Raw genomic sequence first — 24,991 nt, forward strand, 5'->3', positions numbered from 1 at the left:
GAACACAATTTATTTTTCAATTGATATTTGTTGTGGCCGCTAATGCCTAAAATATCGCCTAGGCAAAGCCACGCATTGCGGTTCGCACATGCGGCACGCATATGCCTGCCACGTATAAATACACCGACAGGAGTGCTCATAAATGCGTGCGAACGGACCCTCGTGCAAAGTCGCGCTTCGCGGGGAACGGAAAGTCGTAATTTCATTATGCGAAAGGAATAATCAGAAATCCGCGAGCCACGTGCAACGTTTTGTTTTGTAACATTCTGGCCGAAGGTTCTCGCGTTCATTGACGCGGATCTTGTTCGACACGACCCTTTTACCTCGCGATTAATCAGAGAGAACGTTAAACCTTTATTCATGTATCAAGTCGTTATAAAAAAAAAAAACAGGATAGTTATTAATCCCAGTTTCTACGATGTGAAACGATAAATCTCGTGAAACATTCATTTCCTCTGTGAAGGAACTGTTCCCGCCGGTCTCTAGACTTTGTAAAGTTGAAATAAAGCTTGCAATTCTTACGTGGCTTTAAGACGCTTTGTGTCACACGACCATCAGCCCCTCGGTGTTTACGACACTGCACGTAGCACAGCCTGTATCGTAGATACACGTGGGCACGAAGAGCGCCCACACGTCGTGGATTCTCGCTCGGCCTTCGACTCTCTTGCCCGCGCCGCGGGTATTAACGTTTCACGCGACTGCCTCTTTCTTTCACCGCCCAGAACCTAAACGATCCAACGCAATCGACGCCGCAACTTTACGGAATCGGCGATCGGCCCCGGAGAGAAACAACGCTGCCGAAAAACTCTTGACGAGAAAGTTATTTACCTGTGATTGTTATTGCGTTTGAAAATTATGATAATTTCTTACGAAAGTCTGAATATATTATTATTATCGCCGATTCTGCATTGTAGCTATTTTGTCCTAATTAATAAGTATTCATTTAGAAAAGTGTCTGCTCATTTTACATCGAATTTTTTACTTCAATCGGATAGGCCGTTGAAACTCGATATCGAAATAATCCACTTTCAAGCTGTCACCAGGATTAAAGCCACCCCTCTGGAGTTGCTGCCCCTATTATATGCCAAGATCTTTCAACCGAAATAGGGTGCTAAAGTAGGTCAAATACAAGGGCGACGCAAGGGTAGCTAACAAAGGGTCAACTTCTGGACAGTCCTCGATAACACAATACCGCTCTTCATCTTTCACTTAAGCAAAAGGTTACCAGAAAGTGAGAACTCTTGAAAAATGCAATCTGTAATAAAAGCTGCGCGAATGTGTGTGAGGATTTTTATTTGAAAAATATTTCTTATCAGACAGCGCGAGCTCTTCAACGCACTAACTTTTGTATCGACAGGTTCTGTAAGCACGCGTATCTTTGATTATATATGCCACGGGTTTCTCCATTTAAACATACTTCTATTATCGGACGTTTCTTTTCATACGTTTAAAATTACCTTGCGTTCTAAAGTTATTCCACAGCCGCTTACATAATGCCACCGATATGCGTCCGGTTGGCGGAATGTCGACTCCTTTCCCGATCTCGACATGCCAACCGCGGTACGAGCGTGTGTGGGATATACGGGCAGTGGCATATGCAGGTGCAGTGAGAGAGAGAGAGAGAAAGAGAGAGAGACTTCGAATCGATTTGCGAGAGCCTACACGCGGCACAATTTCGTGTCCCGACGAGACCAGACGGGACGAAACGAAACGAGATGAACGGGCGCTGGCACGGTTTCGCGACGTGAAAATGAACCGGAAATGCTGGCCCGAGGCGTAACAAGCTGTCGTGGACTCCCTGACATGAGTGCAATGGAGGCGTAAGAGATTCTATGATGGGAAGCTGTCCGAGAGTTCGAAATATTATTACGCCGAGAAATATTCGAGATCTAATTTGCTGAATTATTAACTTTTTTTAATCAATCTCACAATCAGTTAAGCCGTACATCGCGAACGCGTATTTCTCGTTTCCTTCATCTCTCTTAATGACGATGTTAAAATACATCAGCTTCGCGTATTGTTGATTTCTGACGGTTCTATAACAGGCCAGGCGTGACCCTCGATCGGCGGCGGCATATTCATTGAATGCAAACAGACGATTCCGCGTGATTCATTGACTTTACCGTGACCCCCTTAATCCCTTCCTTATTCCAAGACAATAGGCTCGATCGCGTCTCGCGCGATAAACGGATTTTGGAAATGAATTTTAATCGGGCGCGTTATATAAATCCGCGATAAAATCTCCCGAATGGAAGTAACGTAAGTTTCTAACCCGCGCTGGAATCGCTCAAATTTATTACCGCGACTTTCCCGGTTTCGTGACCGAACGTTCAACGATGGAATTTAATGGCGCTATGGACGTGCAAATTGCGCGGAATATGCGAACAATTCCGCTAACAGGGATATCCGCGCAAACGCGCGACATTCATTACGTCGCGGAACGACGTGGTTTTCAAAATTATTACGGGGGACAATCGAGTTATCAAACACGGATGAGAGGTAATGCGTTTAAACAGTTCGACAGTTTTCCAGGGGGGAAGGAGGGCGATCTTCTCCGCATGGTGCGGTGCGTGATTAAAATTTGATTTCATTCGCGTGGCAATAAACGGACAATTTTGTGCGACGGCGCAATCCGACAATGGGACGATAAATGTTAATCGAGAATTTACATGTTTGCTTAACGGTTACAAATGTCACGGCCACGAAAAGGAAAAAAGAGCTCCCGTGGCTCTCTCTCTCTCTCTCTCTCTCTCTCTCTCTCTCGACTCCTGTTTCTTTGACGCCGTGTGGTTCGAAATTATGATGGTGTGATTAATACTTCGCATAATGTGAATATCTGCAACCTAACGTCATCCGTAGAATCGCGGGGGGATAATTTCAAGGCATTAATTTTTTTAATATCATCACGATACCTGCGCAGAGTATCACATTTAAGGAACTTGAAAGACATTAATTTCCAAATGTCACTCTTCAGGCGCCAAATTTAATTCTATAAATAAATATTTAATAATTGAATATTATGACTAATTCGCTAAGAAAATCGGTCAAAAATTTTTCCAAAAATTTCTAAATTCGTATAAGTACAAGCTATTTATATAATGATAATTCTAATTATAATTCGCCGAAAGGAGAAAGATCCATTGGAATCTTTCCAATAAATTCACGGGTCGTCGTATAGAGAGAGAATTTGTAAAAAATAAATCAATCTCCTCTTTTAGTTCCTCAACAAAGACTCGGTTAAATGGTCTCGTGAGATAACAGCTGGGATAGAGGAGCGACTTCGTTCCGCGGGCTGCGGGGTCAACGTGGCACAGATTCGCGTGCTAGGCGTCGTGGTGTTGGATTCCGCCAGGCGGAGTGCACGAAGCGGAATGAGAGAGAGATCGGTTTATGCGCTCGTATGTGGAAGCGCGCGTATCGCGAGACGAAGCGTAACGCGCGTATACAAAGAAGCGCGTGCACACGCACGCGGCGGGACGAGCCGTTGCCGTTGGTGTTGGTGTCGATCAATACGCCATGCTGGTGGAAGCGAGATGAGAGGAGGAAGCTGAAGGGCACGGGAGGATGAAGAAAAGAGGGAGGAGGCATTGTTAAAGCCGTGGACACACTGGACCGATATTTGCACAATGCGCAGTCCGGGAAGTCGCGTGGCCGTGTTCGGGATTTCCTCGCTGATCCACCTTGCCCTCCAAATCGTCATAGAAATTAGCAGTGCGTATGTTACATCTGGCGCAAGGTTTTTCATAGAGGAAGAAAATGACCCTCTCTATGTACATTTTTTCGTATAAATGTTTCTGAGATAGTCGAAAATGGACTGCAACGTAATAAAAATGATACATTTGATATAAAAATCATTTTTTACTCTTATGTTATCTCTTAGTCTACATGTTTTGCTGTATGCACAGCAGTTTGAAAAAAATGTTCTCTATAGAATTGCTGGGTAAAGATTGAAATCATTATTTCTGGAAAAGTATTATTATCCAGTTACCGGACAATTTGACGGAAGTACGGCATTCCAGCCTCTTTTATGTCAGGTCTTCATTGCTCATTTTCCAGCAATAGGTACCGCAACAATGCACTAACATGATATTTTTATCCGAACAGTTATCGATTATCTCGCAACAAAACGCGAGGGTTCCTCAAGTGGTCAATATCGTGTATCGCACGGTCTGAACTTCTAACGTTTCTAGAAATGTCTTCACCACGCGTTTGACCCCGTCGAATTAGCGACTTCGATCGTCCTACCGGCGCGGCCCCATCCTGCACCGTCGACAGTCTTCAAAGATATTCGCGGGCGGCGATCAAAAGGCTTCTGCGTCGCTCCGCTTCTTCTCCTTCCTCAGGATGGTCCTCTTTGAGACGACACTTTATCGAGCCTTCCCGACTCCGGAAGAATGCGCATAAAGGTTATCGACCTGTCGCAAGATTTTACCCTCCTCCATTTCTCCCGTTACCCGCCGAATTCCTTCTCCCGAAGGGGCTCCTCTTCGTCTTTTCCCGTTACGTAATAAGTAAAGGCATCACAAGAGGGAACGGGAAGAGAAGAGGACGCAGAAAGGAAATGAAACAAAAGAATGACGATGGTCGTACAAAACGAAATAGAAGAGAATATAGGCGAAAGGAGGGAGGAGAGAAAGCCCCTCTTAGAATGTCGAAGAAGAGGCTCCACCGGAGCGGTTTCGCAAACGAACATCTCAAGGATATCTCGCGCACGAGTTACGCTGATTAAAAAACGGAAACCGTGCACGCGCGCGGTTGTATAATTTTCCGGTTCTTCGAGGAGCGCGGCGAGAAACTGCTCGACAAAAGAGGTCGCATTAGAAATTTTCTGTACGCCACGAGCACGATTTTTATACCACGTTGCCGTTAGATTGCCGTTAGATCCGCGGAAATCACCCAGGACACATAATTTCGCCATAATTCTTTCCCACGCTCTTCTTTCCGGAGGTTTTCGTGCTTCATATGTTTAACAGGAACTCACGATCGCGCTCGCGGTCCACATTCGCGGTCTTCTTTGACGAGTGCAGATAGATACGTAGAATAAGCTGTTGAAACCATAATAGCGCCTGGTAGCTTGACTGTAGGAGCGTGTAGCGGACCGCCTTAACCGCCTAACGTTTAATCGAGCCGATCGAAACGATGGCACGCGTGAAAAGGAAGGGCGTGAACCAAAGCACCAGGGTCAACGGTCTTCGCTACGCGTATGTCCGTTCAAGAGGCTCGAATGGAACCGATGATCGACGCGGCTCCCACGATGCGCGATGCCGATCATCGAGCCGACGACCGTCGTCCCGTGAAGCGTAACCTCGTGACCGTCGACCCCTTATTAAAGTCACCTTCCTCTTATGAGTAGGTCACGTGTCAAAACGTTTCAAAAATCCAAAGTCAGCTCTGTAATCCGGTCACAGGTAGCTAATGACGTTAAAGGAAGTTTTGAACAGATTGACCAAGTATAGCGTGACGTTAAAGTTTGTCCATCGCGTGACTGGCGACAAAAACGGAAAGCCAATTCTCCGAAGTCGGCTCGGTCACGAGATCAGGAGGAGATTGGTAATAATTATATCAACGTGTGCGCGCGGTGAGATCGATGTCTTTATCTTTCGCGTACGTGTAACAGAGCCGCCATCGCGAGAAACACACACCGGGGAGAAAGCAGGACAAACGGAGAAAAGAGACTCCGTCCGGCAAGAGTTATGACGGTTGTTCATGATAGCTCGTGGCATTGTGAAAACACACACTGTGTCAACGTCTGAGAACCGTGTTATCCAGAGACATCTAAAAATTCATACGAATTTCTTTACGATCGTGCGCCAAAATATCTCAAGAATCGACGTTTCTCCACCTATAAAAATACGTCGCTCAAACGATTGAGAAAGATTTGGCCGACGTTACAGAAATTGTGTATTATTTCGACCTGCCTATAAAAGATCCTGAAGCTTTGTCAATCATGTAAGTGGATCAGCAAGAACTGCGGTCTCCCTCTCGATAAATAAATAGATTCTGAAGGGTTTATAAAGAATGATACGTCGATTTTGATAACTGAGAGAACTCTGTGACATTTCTACGACGAAATCGCTCCTCCGGCGAAGCCCGGAGGCAGTCCACGTGAAACTACGCCAATGCGGAAGAAAGACTCTGCGACACTCATCGCACCTTGTCGCGGAAGGAACCTCTATCGATCCTCGCTGCGATATACCTAGGCGACAAGCCGAGAGAGGAAGTAGAATCGAAGGTGTATCGGCGGAGATTCGTCGCTCGCTAAAAGGAGCTCATCCGGCGAGACCTAATTTAACCAGCTTGTCGATACGGGACACCTTTGCGGTCGGCGGTGTTCTATCGACGGCGAGATTAGAGCGGCGGTTTCCAGAATCGCGGTTACAGCGATTTGCCTGTAAAAGCACTCACTTGGGATGGATGTGCCTCGAGATGTAAACGAGGACTGACAGACGAGGCGCATTCGAAGACAGATTGGTGCAATCTCGAAACGTATGATTATACTTGTGCGCTTGTTAACTCAAAGCACTCAAAGATCACTTCTTTTCCATCAAAGGAAACTTGAAATCCGATTTAAATATTCCTTTAGAGATTAAAGATCTTTTTTCTCTTATTTAGTTTTTAGGGAAGAGTCTTAGTCTGGGGTTTATCACGCCACGCGATATAAACGTATTAAATATATGCGCGCAATAAATATTCTTATATTAGATAAGTCGGGTAGATCCATTGAATGACGATGTAATCCGCCTTGCGACACAGCGTTAATTAAACGAATGCTAATTTCTGACACGACGACAGTGCGAAGAGCACGTAGCTTGGGTTAATTAACGTATCGATCAAAACCGTGTTAATTAACGGCAGATGGTCCACGTCTCCATCGGAACATTCCCAATTAATCTTCCCGTGATGCGGAGTATCCGTAAATTTTTTCGATTAATTTCGCTCCAAACGACTCTTCGACACGTCTTCATAAGGCACAAGCCCATTAATCTATCGCCTCAATCATCACCAACTGTCATCGGACTAAGGAAAGACTATTTGATGATCGTTCGTAATTTCGCAACGTTGTCGCCAAGACGTGACGGAACTTAGGAAAATGCGACTTCTTCTTCTATCTATGCTGTGGAACGTCCCCTTTCCCAATATCACGCGCGACCGATTTCGCAACGCAAGCATGACTCGATTTATCACGGAACAGAGGGTTCCGCTTGTCGGGGGGTCTAATATAGGTGCATTCCATCCAACTTCCCAGCCTCGCTGGCGATCGATCTCGCAACGAGACCAGGACGCGACTCCTCGTCGACGACCACCGAGACCGACCTGGAATTCTCGCGATTTCGCGCGCGGTTCTTCTCGGCTGGTCCACGTCGCATCGTTCGTCGCATGACGATACCAGACGATACCGAACGATAAATCCTACGTTATAAAGGTTACGCCAGCAGCGGGACCACTCACCTTAACGAAATGCAGGTTCTCCTTGTCGAGGAGGAACTCCATGGACTTGTGGGGCCGCTGGTGGATGGCGGACGTTGCGGCGGACGCGACGTCGTCGCGGGGGCTCCTGTGCGTAGCGCCGACGGGCGACTGGGGTACGTGGAGGGCGTGCTCGGGCCGCGGCCGCGGCGCCGCCGCCGAGGTGTGGTTGAGGTCGAGCAGGCTGCGGGTCTTCTTACCACCGGCGCCGGCGGCGGCAGCGGCGGCGGCGGCGGCGGCGGTGGCAGCGGCGGCGGCGGTGGCGGCGGCGGCAGCGGAGACAGCGGTCGGGCCAGCGGTGTACGTCGTGCCGTTGTAGCTCGTGCTGATCACCGCCTCGTCGAGGTCGGTCTCCAGTAGGCCGACCGGGCGCTCCTGGGCGGCCTGCATCGCGCGGGCCTTCGCCATCTCGATCGCCGCCGGGTTACCAAGGTCCGTGGCGGCGCGTCGGCGCGACGCCGACGCCGACGCCGACGCTCGCGTCGACATGCCCAGAGCGGCGACGCGTGGCGGTTGCGGTGGCAGGGGCGGCTTGCTGGACACTGGTGCCCTCCCGTTGCTGCTGCAACAATGAAACAGATAGATACTCTCCGAGATAGTCGACTTGATCGGTGGTTGAGGAAGTAAAGGGAAGCTTTAGCGATAACGCGGGTAGTTTGACTTAATACGGACTGCCGATCGGAAATTTCGCCGCGCCACGACCAGGACATCGCGAATCTAGGAAGAAGCTGAAGAGCGGAAGGACGGAAGAGCTTGGTACATGATGGGCGAACGAAACCAGCCAGCGAACACGACTGGTCTTGCACAACGTCGCGCGTCACACCGATGTTACGCGGGATAATTGGATATCGGTGGATTACATCAGTTTTATAAGAGTAACCTTGATATGTGCATTTTGGTGGGGAAGCTCGTGAACTGATGTTACGTGTTGCAATTTTATGATAACTAACTCATAATGAAAATCTATAAATCTCTGCGGAGTAACGCATTTCACATTTCTCACCCCAACTCTTGAATTCCACACGTGACACAAGAGAATAAAGATCCCTTTTTTATTCATGACTTGTTCGTTCGTCGCAATTAAAGACCGTTTTTTTTCGCGTACTTTACCGCGGCTCTCATGGAGGATAATTGGTTCATTAAACTGACGCATTATCCGACCACGTTAAAAGCAAGTCATGCTGCACGAGGCTCATAGCATCACAGTTCAGATTAGTGGTGCCGAACGAGAGCGTTTTTGTTCCGTGAACACGACGCTATTGTGACGCGATAATTGGAAATTGGCGCTCAAGCATATTTTACGCTGTCGCAACATCATCGGCTTTCGATAGCGGACAGTTGGCGGCTGAGTGATGTGCCCTCTTTTTTTTTTGGTCATCCTCTTGACCGAAATCGGGGATATTAACCCCTCGCCTTCGGTATCCCGCTTAATCTAATTATTGCTCCGACGAGGCTGATATATCATTATCTGATTGAAACATCATGAAAGGTTGATACATCGTAGAAAGCTAATCGCAGTAAATTTGCCAACAAGTATATATTCTTAACTTTGTGTTATTAAAATATCAATTTTAAGCACGTTACGTGGTTGACCGTCGACCGCTACTTTTGAAACATTAATCATGAATTAAAGATCGTTGTGATTACAACAACTTTTACACGCGATAAATTACATTCGACTTTCGCTTTTCCACTTCCGATTTATGGAGTCCGGATTCGCGAGAGACAGTGGTCGCTTTATTGAGTCTGCTATACGGCGGACATGCGGCGTACCGATAAAAGCACGACTATATATATCGGCGAAGGGAGCGACAGTCATTAATGAGACACTTTCTATCCGCCATCCGCCGTGAGTACAGCCTCCTAGATAAGAAGCTGGATACAGCGAGCTACTATTCCGAGCTCCTCGAGATCTCGTTATATTACGAACGAGCACGAGGCTGCGATCTCTGTTGTGAAGCTGTCAGGCGGCTGTAATCTGTTACAGCCGATGATCTTTGACCGCGAGTTTTACGCGATTACAGAATAATCAGCACCAAGCTCGTTTTAGTATGCCCGTTTAGAAGTATAATTCGATTATGAGTTTGATTAACGAGTTGTTGCGAATTAAGTTCGCCTGAAGTACATTATAAAGTATCTACGTGCAATGTGCGAAGAGTGCCCCAGATCCATCGTATCTTTCCTATCCGAAGTGTGACACTTGAGAATTGAGTTACACCATCGAGCCTCATTAATAATAAGAGTTATAATCTTCAGGAGAGCCGAGACGACTCGCGAAGCGAGACGCAAACGAACTTACGATACGGAAGCCTCATTCACACGTGATCCAGCGACGCGTTGCAACGCAGTCGTCGATTTTATTATCGCCGCATAGCGTGAGATCACGTTTATAATCATGTTTATAACGCGGCCCACAATGATGGGGAATCATCGGTTTCTAAAATTAGTATACGACCGATCGTAAAAACAGTGACGGATTTCTGGGCTCCGGGAACGAGCTGAGAACTCGTGCCCCCCCGGACGATATATTTTCCCGATTTCGGCAGATGTCGACGCTTAGCCTGATATCGAAGCCGCAATAACGATGTCTAATATACGGGACAAGAAGACAAAATAAAAGAGTTAGTAACATTCCACGCGAACAGCAGGCAATGACGCTCGAAAAAGAAAATTATACACAAGACGTCGTGCTTTTATCGACATTAATTGGTACTAATAAGATTTGGTATTTCTCGTGAGTTATATTATAAAATAAATTGCAATGAAGCGTCGGGTTTAGCGGAGGTTTAATCCGCGCGAGACGCGGCCTTGCGATACGACGTAATAACCCGTCCCGACGACGACGGAACGCAGCTGGAAGCCGCGCTGGAATGAGCGCGGGAGCGAGCTTAATTGCGCCGTCGTTAAAGAGTCAGCTAAATGGTAGTGTTTGTTGCGTTTTCAAGGCGGCGGAATAAAGGGGAGAGGGCAAATATAGGCGGGCACGGAAAAAAAAACCCGGGATAAAGATAAGAGGCGGAACTGGAGAACACTGCTGGTCCTTTTACGCGACGACGAGAAGAAGGGAGCAAAAAGTCCGAGGAGGGGACAGAAACCCTGCGATTAAAAGTCCCGAACGTGACGTTGAACCCGTCTCCGTACGCGACTTCCGGACTCTCTCGTACCGGAATGGAATAAGATTAATATAAGTTGATTCTCTGACCGGCACTATACACCTACACACGTGTGCAAGGTGTATATTTAACTGCGGCATGAGACGAGCGAGCGAGCCTCGAGTTTGCGTCGCAACTATAAGTCGAGGTATTTAGGGATAGCGAAATATTTTTGTCATTCTCGTTAAATATTTTGAAAGACTAGAAAATAAAAGAAAAAGATAATTAAAAAACTAAAATAAATTATCAATTCCAGTCATATTCCGTTTTTTTTTTTTCAATTAAAATCATAAAAAAATATTATTTGAAAGTTAAACAAAGAAATAATTAAATATAATTAAATAACGACATAACTCCTGTCGGTTTAATTGCGCGACATATGATAAATTACGAATAAAAAAGTGGTTACATAAGTTAATACCGAGCAGCCGGATGCTGGAAAATTATGCATTTTCTAAAGGAAAATTCGCCGACTGGACGTTGCGCGATATTTTGCATACTTTTGCATAAATAACTTCAATTATATATATCCTCGCATCCTCGCCAGAGAAGCTCGACTCGCAGACTCCAGCTCCGCTTGCGAAAGCTCGAATGGCAGCGGCATCCTAAATTACATCCCGCAGCTTACGACGATGATTCATCGTCCCTAAATGCGAGCGAACGGGCGTGGGATACCGGCCGCATTCTGTTTAACATCTCGTCAAACAAACCGAGAAACGCAGCCGCCGAAAATCTCCGGCGCGGGCGTAGCGTAAATGAGGTAATCGTTCGTCGAAGTGTGTTACAAGAGCGAAGAAATAAAATTCGAAATAGAAGTCCGTTATGCAAGCTCATGAAAAAAAGATGTCATAAATCGAAGATGGTTACACAACCTTTAAATAAATTATAAATAAACATTAACAAATCAATATTACCGAGTTGCAACAGTTGAGGAACCGTTGACAGGATGATTATAAATCAATAGATCTTAATTTATGAGTTTATTATAATAGTCATCAATTATATTTACGAGGCGAAAGCTACTGACAAAAAATACGTGAAAAGAATTTTCGAGAATTAATCTTAACTTAAACAAATAATTTTTAGAAATATTCTACACAATCTATAAAACGCATAACGTTCGCGTTTTGCGTGCAAATCAGAAGTCAATTGAACGTGCCGGCGAAAAGACAGCGAAGCTGTTTCGCGTGTGGAAAATACAAGCCGCTCTCCTCTTTCTTCTCGATGAAACTTTTTCGGCGCAGCACGAATCGAAACGAAAGACGCTGCTTCGGCGAAATCTAACGCGATAAAGCAAATGTTTGTTAAAGCCGAAGGAGGGCAGAGGGATCAGATACGAAGTTCCCAGAAGAGCGATCTTGATTGGTGGCGAACACCACGTATAGGCCAATAAAAGTACTCGCGGCTACGCTGGAGAGAAGAAATTACGAGTGATTCTTATCGATTGAAATTATGGTTACCATCCATAAAGAGATCTCTCTTGGCTGTTTAAAAATTATTGAACTATTTTAATTTTATGATTTCCTCGTTTTCTATATATAAAAAAATGCGAGCAATGCGTGAAGCTAAAGGGAGACGCGCCGAGACGCGGAAGAAATATGAAATAAAGGCTGTTGGCAAGGCGACGGGAAAGAGGGGTCGTGTTATAAAATGCAATTAGGTCGCATTACGCGAGAATGACGTGGCGAGACGCGGGGTGAGAGTGAAATTTAATTAAGAGAACCGAACTGGTTTCCGTCGCCGCACCGCACCGCTGCGCTGTTGGGCGCGGAACCGGGCCAGCGCGCTGATTACGGTAAGACAACAGAAATGATGCGGGAATCGTCGGTGTTGTCGGGTAGCGAGCTCTTGTACGAGAGAATGAAATTACATCGATTGGTGAAGTGCGAGCCACTGCAAGCGTGTCTGAAGTCTGAGAGCGGAATTAGACTCGCGGGCCCGACCGAACGAGCATACACAGTCCTCGAGAGAGGAGGAAACGAACGTGTCGACGAGCGATTGCGACAGACGAGCGATGGTGTGGGACGAGATGAAAGTGGAATTAAACAAAACTGTGAATGAAGCGGTTTGCTAACGCTAGCGTGGGACAGCGGTGGAAGCGACGGCATCAAATAAAATTACATCGAGATATATAGAAGAGATTAAGTATTTCGAATACCCAATCAAAGTAATTTTCTCGACAAATAAGTTAAGTTGCAAAACCGTGGTAAAAAAAAAAAGATAGTATCGGCGCTATCCAAAGATAGTTTAACCTGAGGCTAATACACATGATCGATAGCGAGACACGTGACTTACAATAAGTTTTCGACGTAAATACTGAACTTCGAGATTGATGTACGATGTACATTCAAAAACTTTAATTACAGATTATTATATCGTGCACATGACGAACGATCGTTTTATATCGTTATTATATCACATAAAAATGCATCATTGCTAATAAAACGATGACAAAACCTCGATAACACGTAAGTTATTCAAGATCTCTCTACATATTTATATACTGCGCAACCAACTTGTTGCTTTCGAATATCCTAGCTCGAGACACGACAAAGTAGCGGTAGTATTCCGCGTCAAGAATATATATTTATCATTATCTCATTTATTGAAAAATAGAATGAGCATAACAGCAATTTGATGAGACACTGCAGCTTTCAGCAATTTTTCAGAAATTAATGTATGCCGTTGTAACCTAACGACATTCCTTTTTCAATGTAAGATAAACAAATATCTAACGGAACGCCTCCACAAGCATATACCAGTTGATTTTACGACTTACCTGACACTGGAGGCGCTTCTCTGAATGTCCACATTGTTCCTCCTGGCGGCCTCCTCGAGAGTAACGACCTCCTGCTGGCGTCTCCTCTCTTCCTCTGGCGGGTGCAACGGTATGATGATATAATCCGGCTCCTTCTTCTTGGCCGTGGCCAGCTGTTGCTCCTCTTGCGTTCTCGTCGTCGGCTCGACGGTCTTCTTGTGCGCCTCCGAGCGCGGCACTTTCGTCCTGCCGCTGAACCTCAGCCTGGAGAACCTCTGCAGAAAGCCACCCAGACCGCCCTTCTTTCTCTCCTCGCTCTTCATGGCGGCGGAGGACGAGGATGACGGTAGGGAGGTTGAAGATACCGCGTAGGTCCTCGCGGGCTCCCTCTTCGGGGCAACAAACGACGACGATCGTTTCGCGTTCGCGACGCTCGCGTCCGGCTTGTTGATGCTCGGCGCGCGTTGCTGCTCGTCGCCCTGACGTTTGTCGCGATCACCACCGCGATGATTCGTATCAACTGCCGCCACGGCCACCGCGGGCTTCCCACTACTACGTTCACCGAGTGAACCCGTACCGCCGGGTGGGGACTCGGAGCCAACACCGCGGACACTGTGTCCCTCCTCCTCTACCTCCTTCTTTTCCACTGCCTCCATCCTGTCCCTCTTCTCTTCCTCCTTCTCCTCTTCCTTCTTCGTCACCGCTTGCTTCTCGATCACGACCCTCCACAGACACTCGCCGGCGCCTCGATCGTTCGAGCCAGAACTACGAGAATGATCTTCGTGGTCCCGATCCGACGACGCGTTCTCCGAGTTCATTTTCCGTTCTTGAACCCCGCTTTCGTCCGCCTCAGGAGACTTCCGAGGTAGCTGCGCCGCGCGTTCCGGATAAAACTCGCCGATAAATGTCTTCTTCGCGTCTCCAGTCTCTTCTTCGCTTCGTTTGATGGGTGATTCCTCGTCGACGTAGGAGGATACCGTCGAGGAATTTTCAAGGACACTTTTCAATGGGATTGATTTCTCTGATTCGATCTTCTCGCGTAAAACGACCCTATTTTCCAAGCAGGATGCTCCTATAGGTTTGGTTTCCAAGCAGGGATAATCTACCTCGTCGTCTAACAACCGTGGATTCAGCGCGCTAGCATCGCCACAGGCTGAAAATGGATCCGAGTTTTTTTTTATCTGACCGAAGAACGAGTCGTTCTGCGGCTCCTTCGGCTTGGAGTCTTCGCTGACGTTCGTGTCAGAGCCCATTTGGCGCATCACGTCGGCGACATTTAGCTTCGAGGAGCGTCCGGATGCAGCTTCCTCTAATTCGTCGCACGCGTCCATTCGCTGGAACGCCGCTCTTGAGCTCTGCAACGCCTTGATGTAGTCGCACTGCTGCGCCAATTCGTAGCTGGCGTTGTTCAGCACCCGTTTCTTCCCGGGGGAGCTAGCACCATCGCGTTCTTCATCGTTATCTTTCAATTTCTTCTGAAAATTTCTCTCGTCCACCTCGAGTTGCTGCGCCAGCTCGTAACTGGCGTTGTTCTTCACTTTTCGACTCTTCACTCGACCGGACGCAGTTCGTTGAATCGTCTCCATCGCCAAAATGGCGGCGTTCGCCACTCCGGAGGCGGCCGCTTCTTCCACCTCGCGCTTAAATTGCTTGATGGCTTCGTCGAGATCGTTCTCCGTCACCATCGCGATGTCCAATACACAGTTGGAGCGATCTTGAGTCTTCACCGTCGACGTAGTTTTCGTTTGTTTGTTGCGCGTCTCGCAACGATCGCTCGCGCGTTCGACCTTCGTTCGTTCTTCGTTTTCCTTCTCGCGTTCCTTCATGTCGCCGTCCATGAGCGCGCCCTGGGCCGGTTGCGTCCTGACCGAGCTGGTCAAGACGACCTTCGTTCCCACTTGCGTTTCATCGTTTTCTTTTAGGATCGTATCTTCTTCTGACGAGCTCTTCAGAGTCGCGGCCTCGTCGCCGGGCGCGGTCTCCGCCATTTCGTGACCGTTCATCTCGTCGTCGCACGTAGCGGCGACGCCGCAGAGATTCAAGTCCACCGGCACGCTGGCCACCCGCGTGTAATTCTCGAAGAGAGAAGATGTCGACACGTAGGAGGTCGTCCTCGAGGTGCGAAGACGAGACGGCGAGGTGCAGCGTGCTGACTCCTCGACACCGTCAAGCAGACTGGGCGCGCTCTGCGACTTGTCCGTGAATCTAAAATTAAAGTGCTCCTCGTCGCTCCACCCTTGGTGTTGTTGTTGGCGGCGGTGGTGGTGGTGATGGTAATCGTGTTGATCGTACTGCTGCTGTTGGTACTGCTGCTGCTGGTGCTCCGAATGCTGCTGCTGCTGCTGCTGCTGCTGCGGATGCTGATGATGATGATGATGGTGGTGGTGATGATGATGCTCCACACCGCTACCGGCTATATTTAACCTAGCCGTCTTCTGGCCGGACTTGAGCTCCAAAAGCGCGTCCCTCTTCGTCTCCACGCCGATCTCCCGCAAGTCGATCGTGTTCCGATAGTCCAAGGACGTCGCGTACTTGCCGGACTCACCGAACAGCAGCCGATCCTCGAAACCGGTCGTCAACCGGGAATCCGCGTTCGTTCGGCTTCGTTCGTACTCTTCGAAATCGTACTCGTCATCCTCCTCTTCTTCGTCGTCGTCATCGTCGTCGTCTTCATATTCCTCGTCCTCGTGCCAGAAATCTCTGTTTCGTGTAAATGGACATGATCGAAATATTGGAGAATCTATCTTTCGTTCAGTACAAATGACGAGATATCGGGATTCAGTATAAATATTGCAATTTATATTTGAAATTTTACGCTTGTAATATGAGTCCCTATATTAAAATCGAGCTGCATTCTTGAGGGATGCGTGAATGCAAAACACTGCGCACTTAAGAACCAAACGGCGGTGATCTGGCGATTCGGTAACGCGCTTATGTTTTAAACGTTTATAATATCGGCAGTAAAGTCAAGGTGGTCTTCCTCAGGGTCGCGATTGCATTTAACTTGGCCGTAAAATGATCGTCACGCGGAGGGGATTTCGGCGTACGAGTGCCAAGAAAATTAAGAAGCGTTCAACACTCAGCACGAACGGGTGTTGAACGCACAAACGCACGTACATTGTTTAATTCTTTCTTGACAAATTGAAGCGGAGAAATCAACCATGTTTTCTGATTATTTGAAATATAAAAAACTGCTTAATTTGACGGATATGCAATCTTTTCAATAATTAACTTGTCGAGAAAAATATATTAACTATATTAGTTATAAATTTATTTTAATATCTTGTTTAAAGAGTTAAAAATTTAAATTCTATTTTATGATGGATTCAAAGAAAAAAACTTGGAGAGATAAAATAAAATTGATATAAAACAAATATTTTGCCGATAAAGGAATATGAAAATGTTTGTCTTATGGATGCCCGCGATACGCAGAAATGCACTTACCGCCAGTCCTCGCAAACTAATTCGGGAAACAATCCATGATTACAATAGTCATGTATCTCTATTCTAGCAGCGCGTGTAAAAATAGCCGGGCGTGTTAAACGACGCGTGTGCACGTATGCCAAGAATAACAAACAAAAACCTTGGTAGCGTCTGTCGGAATTGCGGGTGGACTAACTGCGTTACGTTTAGAATGATTGTACACACGAACAAAGAAAATTCCTCGAATAACGTAAGGAATAATGTATCGAAACTTCAATAAGAAACATGTACTGTCCTGTTATCAATTGTACTCTCGTTGAACCTATTGAAAATTAGGAATAACTTTTTACCACGATAAACCGCAATATATTTTTAAAGATTCAAATAGAGATTTTCCAACGTGCAAGATTCTTTATTTGTTAGTCATTCTAAAGAGTCCAGGTTTAACATAAAGAACATTGTAATTTACCTTGGACGCTGGTTGTTTTTCCTAATATTCGACAGATCAGCACCCCTCTTCAGGTACAAAGGCGCGAAACCGTTCGACATGGACGCCTGGCCGAAACCCTCGTCCTTCTGGCACGTGTCCAGGCTCTCGAAGCTGCGGTAGGGCCTGATCCTCGGGAAATGGTCCGCCAAGGTGCTGGCAAAACCGTTCGGTAGCAGCCTGTCGTAGTCCTGCTCCAAGCTATCGGGCGAGTCATTCTCCGGATGGGAGGCGTTCGACCGATTGGAATACTCCAGGGAGTCGAAACTATAGCTGGAAGGTGATAGAGTCGCGCAGGTCCTCTCCAAGGATTCGAACTGCAGCAGCGAGCTCGATCTGGAGGAGGCAGTGGATCTGGAGGACCTCGGCGACGCCGGGTACTCGTCGTAGGCCGTTACTTGCTGATGATGATGATGGTGGTGGTGATGATGATCGGCGCCATGGTCGCGACGGCGTCGCTTCTTCGGCACCACCGAGTTGCAATCGCTGCCGCTGCCGTCCAGCCGCTCGTCTTCCGAGAACAAGACGACGCGATGAGGATGACGACGCTGACGATAGCGGGAGGCACGCGAGGACTCGAGAGAGTAAAAGCGAGACGGGCAAGCGAGCGCGCGCACGGCCTAAACCTACTTTACTCGGAATCCAGATCTCGCATGTTGCTTTTAATTCCGCGAATCTCGTTAGGATAGCTAGAGGTGGAATCCGATGCTTGACGACCCACTTCGTAAAATCGAGTCACGGAAGTGATCCAATCTAATGGTCGCCACTTTCGCCCCATACACTCACACACGCATATACACGCACACGTCCGTCAGGAAGTCACGGTTCATTCAACCGGAAGCAGTGCTTACGGCATTACGCCCTGGTCACCATCGGTTGTCAACCAGGTCGTAATTGTCGCGTGCGATACGTAATCGAACCGCATCGATTATCGTCAATCCAAGTGTTACGTTCATGTGCGATTACGTCGTCTTGATGTACACGAGGAGCATCGCTACTTACAATTTCGCGTTAAATCTTGTCGAAATGCGGAATTTAATCACCTATTATGTAACCTATTTTCAGTTAAAATAATAAATATTTGAATTACTTAGATTTTTACGCTTTTTGTAGTTATTATTTTATATTCTTTGTATTATTTCACAGTTTTATATAAAGTGATTTTTATTATATATTAATTTATTAATAAATGTCTATGTGCGTATTTAATTGTAATATCTATATTAAAAATTTTTAAATTACGTTTTTGATAAGAGACATGTAATCAAACGATCTTTTGAAGCATATACGAGTATCCGTTCACAGTTTGACCTTTATAACTCCTCGATTAAGAAATACATAAGTTAGATACATATCCCATACACTTCGATCGAGCGTGATACGTTCCTCGGCAAACAGTTATACTGGAAGGAATATTGCATCGGCAGCAAAAGGTCGTGCGCGTGCTGGGAAATAATTCCGCTGGTTATATTTGTCGTTTCATCGAATTCCAACAGTCTACATCTTAGGAAGGCTAGAAAGACTAAAAAAATATATAGACAGACCTTCGTTTCTTTTTAAACTGTTAAGCTGTAATTTGACATCGAGAATTTATTTGTCCATTTTCTGCATTTATTTCAAGTGAAAGTCATGTAAACGTTCTTAAACACGAGATATCCATTGTAGTAAGAGAAATATACACGCAGTGCCCCTACGCACTGCAACCATGTAGCTGAGTGTTACAACGGCTGCGTGTTCAAAGGCGCGCATTCAAGAGCACGTGGGTGGGGACTATTGACTTACAATCCATAGATCTTTTGTTTAAACTAGCTTAAGATAAATTACGCTAATAATAACTCAAAGTTAGAAAATCTCAAGATAACGTCGATTTCATGCAGCAAAAGAATGATGGTAAAATTTTCGAATGTAATATAATCTGTAAGACTTGTCATATTTTTTGTTCTAAAAATTCATTTTATAGCCTTTTCGCTGCACAGATTCCCGCCAGTAACATTTCGATCCGCCAGTAGCAGCATCGTATCGTCAAAGCTGTCATGACGCAAATGCGAGTTGCTACTGGGTGCTTCGTGCAATTCAGATTTTTCAAAAAAGCAAGGCGTAAGGATAAAAATTAGATTTTATACTCGAGTGTGATCGATCGACCTCCCCGATTTTGATGGCGTAAGCGCGAGTAATCGTGCGCCGAATAATCGCATGTCCGACGTAATTCCCGGTTCGCTAATGAGCTGGAAGATTAGGCTGCCGGGAGGAAAGAGAAAGTAGAACGACCGCGCGCGTAAACAATGTCTAACTCCCGCGATCTTCGCCCCGGGCGATGAACGGGATTTCACAAGATCGTCCTCGACGTGCACAACTTTTCCGTGTAACGTCGATCAAATGATATCGCAACTGTATTACCGATGTGCGTATATCTGTTAATAATTGGAGTCCTTACCTGCTGATCTCTGCTTCGTTTTGATATGGATGACGCTCTCGGTCTCCGAATCGGACCCCAGCCAATATGTCGTTCCGCTGCGATCGGAGTCGCTCTGGAGATCGTCGGATGTCTCCTCCAGAATCGTTTCCAGAAAATCAATTTGTTGCACTAGCACCGTATCTGTAAAATAAGGTGTTGCTTTCACATTAACATAAGCACTAATTAATAAATTAATATTTGCGTCATGTTCATAAAAAAGTTTAATAAAAAAGAAAGTTTGATGTAATAACAAAATTAATTTGTATAATCTATGTTTCTATTTATAGTAATAAAATTTACTGTATCATGTTTGATAAGTATATAGTTTTTACTTAATTAAATTTAATTATATATTTGTAACTCCTTACATGTACTTTAGCAATTACATTGCGCGGATTGTATAGGTTTATGGTTTATGTTTCACGCGCTATACGTATTTTCTGCACGCATGTTGTTGTTTCACGTCGATCGAATTCAACGAAGCGTAAAAATGTAAACTCCTCATTTGTGCCTCGTCACTTCTCCGCCGTCAAAAGTGTGGCAGCTGCTTGCCCGCAGAAGTGCAAGCGAAATTCTTAACGAGAGGTCGTGACTCATTCGTTATCGACGAGTGCAACCATTATGTTGGAAGATAACGTAACTGGAAGGTCGTCTACCTCTTATGCTTTCGCCGTCGATCAAAGCCGGTTCGAGACATTCGGGACTGTACGTACATGCACATTTCGGAGAACTATCATCATTTCTTCCAGCATGCGGGGTCGATTTTTTCTTAGAATTCCGATATATCGCACTCCTTGAAGCTTTCTTATTAAATAGTTACTGATCTAATATGATTAAATTTAATTAATGAAATGTTACTAAAAATATTTAGAAATATTAATAAATATTATTAAAAATAATTAAATTAAATTTCTATTTTATCTCCAGAGTGAAACGTGTTTTATCTAACGATAGCAAGGTAGAAAATACATCCTACGACAAACATTAAGGCGAGTTCAATGAGTTAAGAATCGTTAATCAGCCACCTTCGAAAAGCGACGTACGTACGAATGTAAGAACGCAAAGTGTCTATACGTTCCTGCCTTCTTCGTCATCGTGCGATGAATGATGGCGTGAACAGTTAGACGCTGCTGGGAACGGGACATTGCATAGTTGCACGGCGTATAGCGTATAGAATACATTCGGTGCGCTCTAGCCGCGAGCGATCGCTCGCTCTCTCGTGGAAAAGTCAAATCGCTATCTCACCCTTTCATCTTACTGAAATAGTATTGCGTAACGTTACGCGTACGCGGTTATAACATTTGCATCGTGCCTCCTGACGCTCGCGTCACGCGATTCCGCAATTAAAAGAGGAACGACGTACCTATCCGAATACACATATTTCCGCTCCGTTTCTTTCGGCCGATTTCTGGAAACGAGACGCGATGGACCGTACGATTTGTCGAGTGTGCTCGCCCATCGCGAAAGAACAAGGCGATCGTTGCGAAGCGAATAGTCGAATAGACGAGGGCCGAGGTCGAGGCTTTCCCGCGAGGTCGTATTGTAATTTTCCACAAGTCGGCGGCGATAACGCTACTATCGAAATAAACTTTGCACATCTGCATCGGGCATGCTTGAATGCGATCTGGCGAACTGACAGAGTCGACGTGAGAAATGATGAATGGCGTGAAAAGAGTTGGAGTATATACGAGAAAACCTCCTCGAAACCTGTTGTCACGGGTCAAACCGGGTGTCTCTTTTTATATCTATACTTCATTACACTTAATTATAGTATCGTTACATTTTTGCACGCGAACAGTCTCGATGAAAAATGACCGAGAGGCACTTGAAAGATCAATAGAAAACATTAATCATCGTATAGTTTGCGGTTAAAGAAGACATACAGCTTGATTGCAGCACGCTCTGAATCGACCAATTAATCCCAATAATTATAAAGCCGGTTGTGCGAGTGACGCAACGAAGCGTCCGCGCGTGTATGGATGCACCTGATTTCCGCCACACCCTGGACCGTCAGAACAGACACGCTCGGTGAGAAATATTGCACGCGAAAAATTGCGTTTGCCTGTTAATTAAGATTAGACTAATTGTCGACAAAGTCGTTGAGCAATTTAGAAAAACAATTTCATTTGTTCTATCGGATAGAATTAGTTAAATTTAGAGAAAGACGACGCGTCCACGTGAAGTTCGTGAAGTTCGGTTATCGGTATCGCGCGCGCTTGCTGTCTTCTTCCATCGCGTTAGATACGGAATTAAGATCACGCGTACCGATACGTCATTAAATGGAAGTGTTTTTAACCACGAGGCCGGACCTCGTAGCGATTGCGAGAACGGGTCGTCAACAGGCCGCTGAAACGCAATTTGTCTTGCACGAGTGCGGAGGCACGCACCAGTATGCAACATCATGGCGGAGCCACCTGTTGCAGTCGCCTGCCTGTTGCCGTTTCATGACTAACGGACGAGAATAAACCGCCGTATAGCTTACATAAAAATAATCAGCCGGAGACTAGCGTCTTTCTAGAGGTCTTCTATATAGCGGATATAGCGATATCTATGATGCATAAACCCGAATGGGAAGATCTCTTCAGCTTATTTCCAACTCGGTACCAACGCACGGTTCAGGGTTTTCCAAATTCTTTCTTGGTCGAGAGCCAGAATAACGTATACAGCTAACGAAAGAAAAACTATGAGCTAACTTGAAACATTAAATTATATCAAAATTGATAATACGATGCACTCTCTGCGTAACAGAGTGCTCATTTTATTACGAATAATATTTTATGGTACACTAATTTTTCAAGTGTATTTTACTTTCTATCTTAGAGATATAAGACTTTCTTTATTCCAAACCGGTCTCTCGAAGCGAATGATAAACTAACCAGAGCGGATAACTTTTCTCTCGCGCAGTTATACTCGACTCGCTCACTCTCCATTTCTTACCTCGTGTGATTCGTTAGTTCGCCTCGCTTCCTAATCGATCCACGTTAATTCACGTGACAAGAAAGTTAAGCTACTTTTTCCCACGGCGTATCGATCGGTCATTGTTATTGTTGTCCGATCTAATTATAGAACACTCGAATTATAGAGCACATTCGAATCAATCACTCAAACTTCTCAGAGCCCTTAAGGTAAATGTACCAATACTACCAATGCCTGAACACGTAATACCTATGTCTGGATACCTTTATCATTTTATATAGTTTTTAAATAGTATAATGCGAATTAAAATACAAAAATCAAAGATAAAAATATTTTTCTTGTATTAAATTTTTATCTTTGATTTTAATTTAAAAACTAAAATGATAAAGGTGTCCAGACATAGGTATCCCGGCTTAAGTATCCCGGCATTGGAACATTTACCTTAATTCTCGTGACGTTAAAAGAAAATCTCTTTAGGAAATTCAGCATTCAAAATGCGTTTGAGAAAAAACGCGGTATAGATCAGAATCATTATTTATAAACGCGCAAAAGATACGGAGATCATTTTACTGTCGATTATTATGATCATTGCTGCCGATTGCCACGTTTTCCACGCTCGCAATTTCAACGCTCGAGCCTTGATCGAACCTTGATCGCGAGAATAACCGGTCGGCATTGGTCGCGGCATTACTTATGTACGGAAGGAAAATTTTTGCATCGTCCGCAATGACTTCTCGGAGTCTTCTCAGACTCCGCTGCCGCCTCGTCTACTACGCTCTAGATATTGACGGCGAAGCCGATATTATTATCGCGATTTCCAGCGGCTTAGAAAACGGATCGGCTTTGCATACAGATCGCCCGTTAATGACATGCTGCTTTCTACTTAAACGTGGGTGAGAGGGACGTTAGAAAAACCGTGAGCGTCCCCGGACTTCCGTAGATGTGCAGCTCACATGATCGCATCGTCGATCCTTATGTCGATATCGAATTCAATTACAATCTAATATACATATAATATGTTTTTTAAAGTGTCGCATTGCGTAATTGATATTTTTTATGATTAACAAAATAAGATTTGATGTATATAAACATACTCTTATATACATCAATATTCAGAAATCTTATTTGCTACAAAATGTTTTAAATCTTCCCGGTCTTATATATAGATTCTTTCAACGCATGCTGTACGCATCGTAAAACATTTCCTTTCCCAAGCTACACGAACATGATTTCGAATTGAAAGGGTTAATCGCTTAGCGTGACAAGCCGCGAACGGCGACCTAGATCACCATAATCGCAGTTAGATTTGCGTCAAAGAGTGATCTAACCTCGGATCTAACAGTATCCCGAGCTGTTGTTCTACGCCCGCTCGGGAATTCACACGCAGCAGAGAGAAGGAGGAGGAGAAACCGATCGTTTCTTTTCCGCGTTCAGGATTCCCGAAGAGATTATCATTTCTGCTCACCGAGGCAAATAATTGCAAATTACAAATATAAATATGAACGTGATAACGAGGCGCGATGGATGGTTAAGAAACATTAAATTAAAATAAATTACCTAAACATATGTTAATTAATACGAGTGAAATTTATTACTATTGAGATCCGCTCGTAAATGTCAAAACTAAAATGCCGTATGCCTAAAATGTCGAATACTAAATGTCGAGTTGTATGTGTTAGGATACTGAACGTTAGATGTTAAGCATGAAAAGAGAGTGCATATACGCGTGTAAAGAAAGAACGGGAAGCGAGTGGGAACGCACGAACGTTAATGTACGAACCATTAGCCCGTAGATCCTCCAAGTGCGCCGGCTGAAACTGGGAGTGATGCTGCAGCTGGAAGCCGTAGGCCGGAAGCCAGGGATTCGGTCCGTTCACCAGGTCCATGTCGGCGCCGGACTCGACGCAATCGAGGGTCAAGGCCGCCGCTGTCGGGTCCTCCTCCTCCTCCTCATCCGCGACGGAAATGACCGCGGGGACAACGGCGACGCTCGTCGGTGTCAGCGTCGCCGTCGCGCTCGAATCGTTCCCGCTCATCGTCGCACGACGACGACGACGACGACGGTCCCTCGCCGATCCGTCGTCCACGATCGGCACCGACGATCGTTAGCTGCTCCGACGAACTGTGAACCCCCTTCCCGCCTCACCTTCATATCCCACTGCTACGAGTGCGGCACCGGAAGCCGCGCCGCTTCTTCCCGACCGGGGGTACGGCGTGCCGACCGACGACCGACCGCGGTGTCAGATTCGGCACGATTTCGGCATGATCCAGATACGGACGTTGAACCCTCTTCCCTTCGGCCTTGCACGCACTTGGGGCGACTGAAACGCAAA

The 24,991-nt window shown here is 45.7% G+C and overlaps 1 protein-coding gene across 8 annotated transcripts in view; it reads right to left on the reverse strand.

The window, feature by feature from the left end:
- Positions 1-24,991, reverse strand: part of LOC139819345 (uncharacterized) — a 47,226-nt gene that overhangs the window by 18,750 nt on the left and 3,485 nt on the right. For 7 of the 8 annotated variants that reach the window (XM_071788606.1, XM_071788605.1, XM_071788604.1 and 4 more), the window contains exons 2-6: positions 24,439-24,979; positions 19,722-19,883; positions 17,270-17,798; positions 13,399-16,077; positions 7,450-8,029 (exon numbers count right to left, since the gene is read on the reverse strand). In XM_071788606.1, coding sequence (XP_071644707.1) covers positions 7,450-8,029; positions 13,399-16,077; positions 17,270-17,798; positions 19,722-19,883; positions 24,439-24,694 — 4,206 coding nt within the window. In that variant the 5' untranslated portion in view covers positions 24,695-24,979. The remainder of the gene's footprint in view (positions 1-7,449; positions 8,030-13,398; positions 16,078-17,269; positions 17,799-19,721; positions 19,884-24,438; positions 24,980-24,991) is intronic. The other variant, XM_071788603.1, reaches the window with a different exon arrangement.

This window comes from Temnothorax longispinosus, chromosome 9 (genome assembly GCF_030848805.1).
Source record: "Temnothorax longispinosus isolate EJ_2023e chromosome 9, Tlon_JGU_v1, whole genome shotgun sequence".
In the NCBI taxonomy this organism is placed as follows: domain Eukaryota; kingdom Metazoa; phylum Arthropoda; class Insecta; order Hymenoptera; family Formicidae; genus Temnothorax; species Temnothorax longispinosus.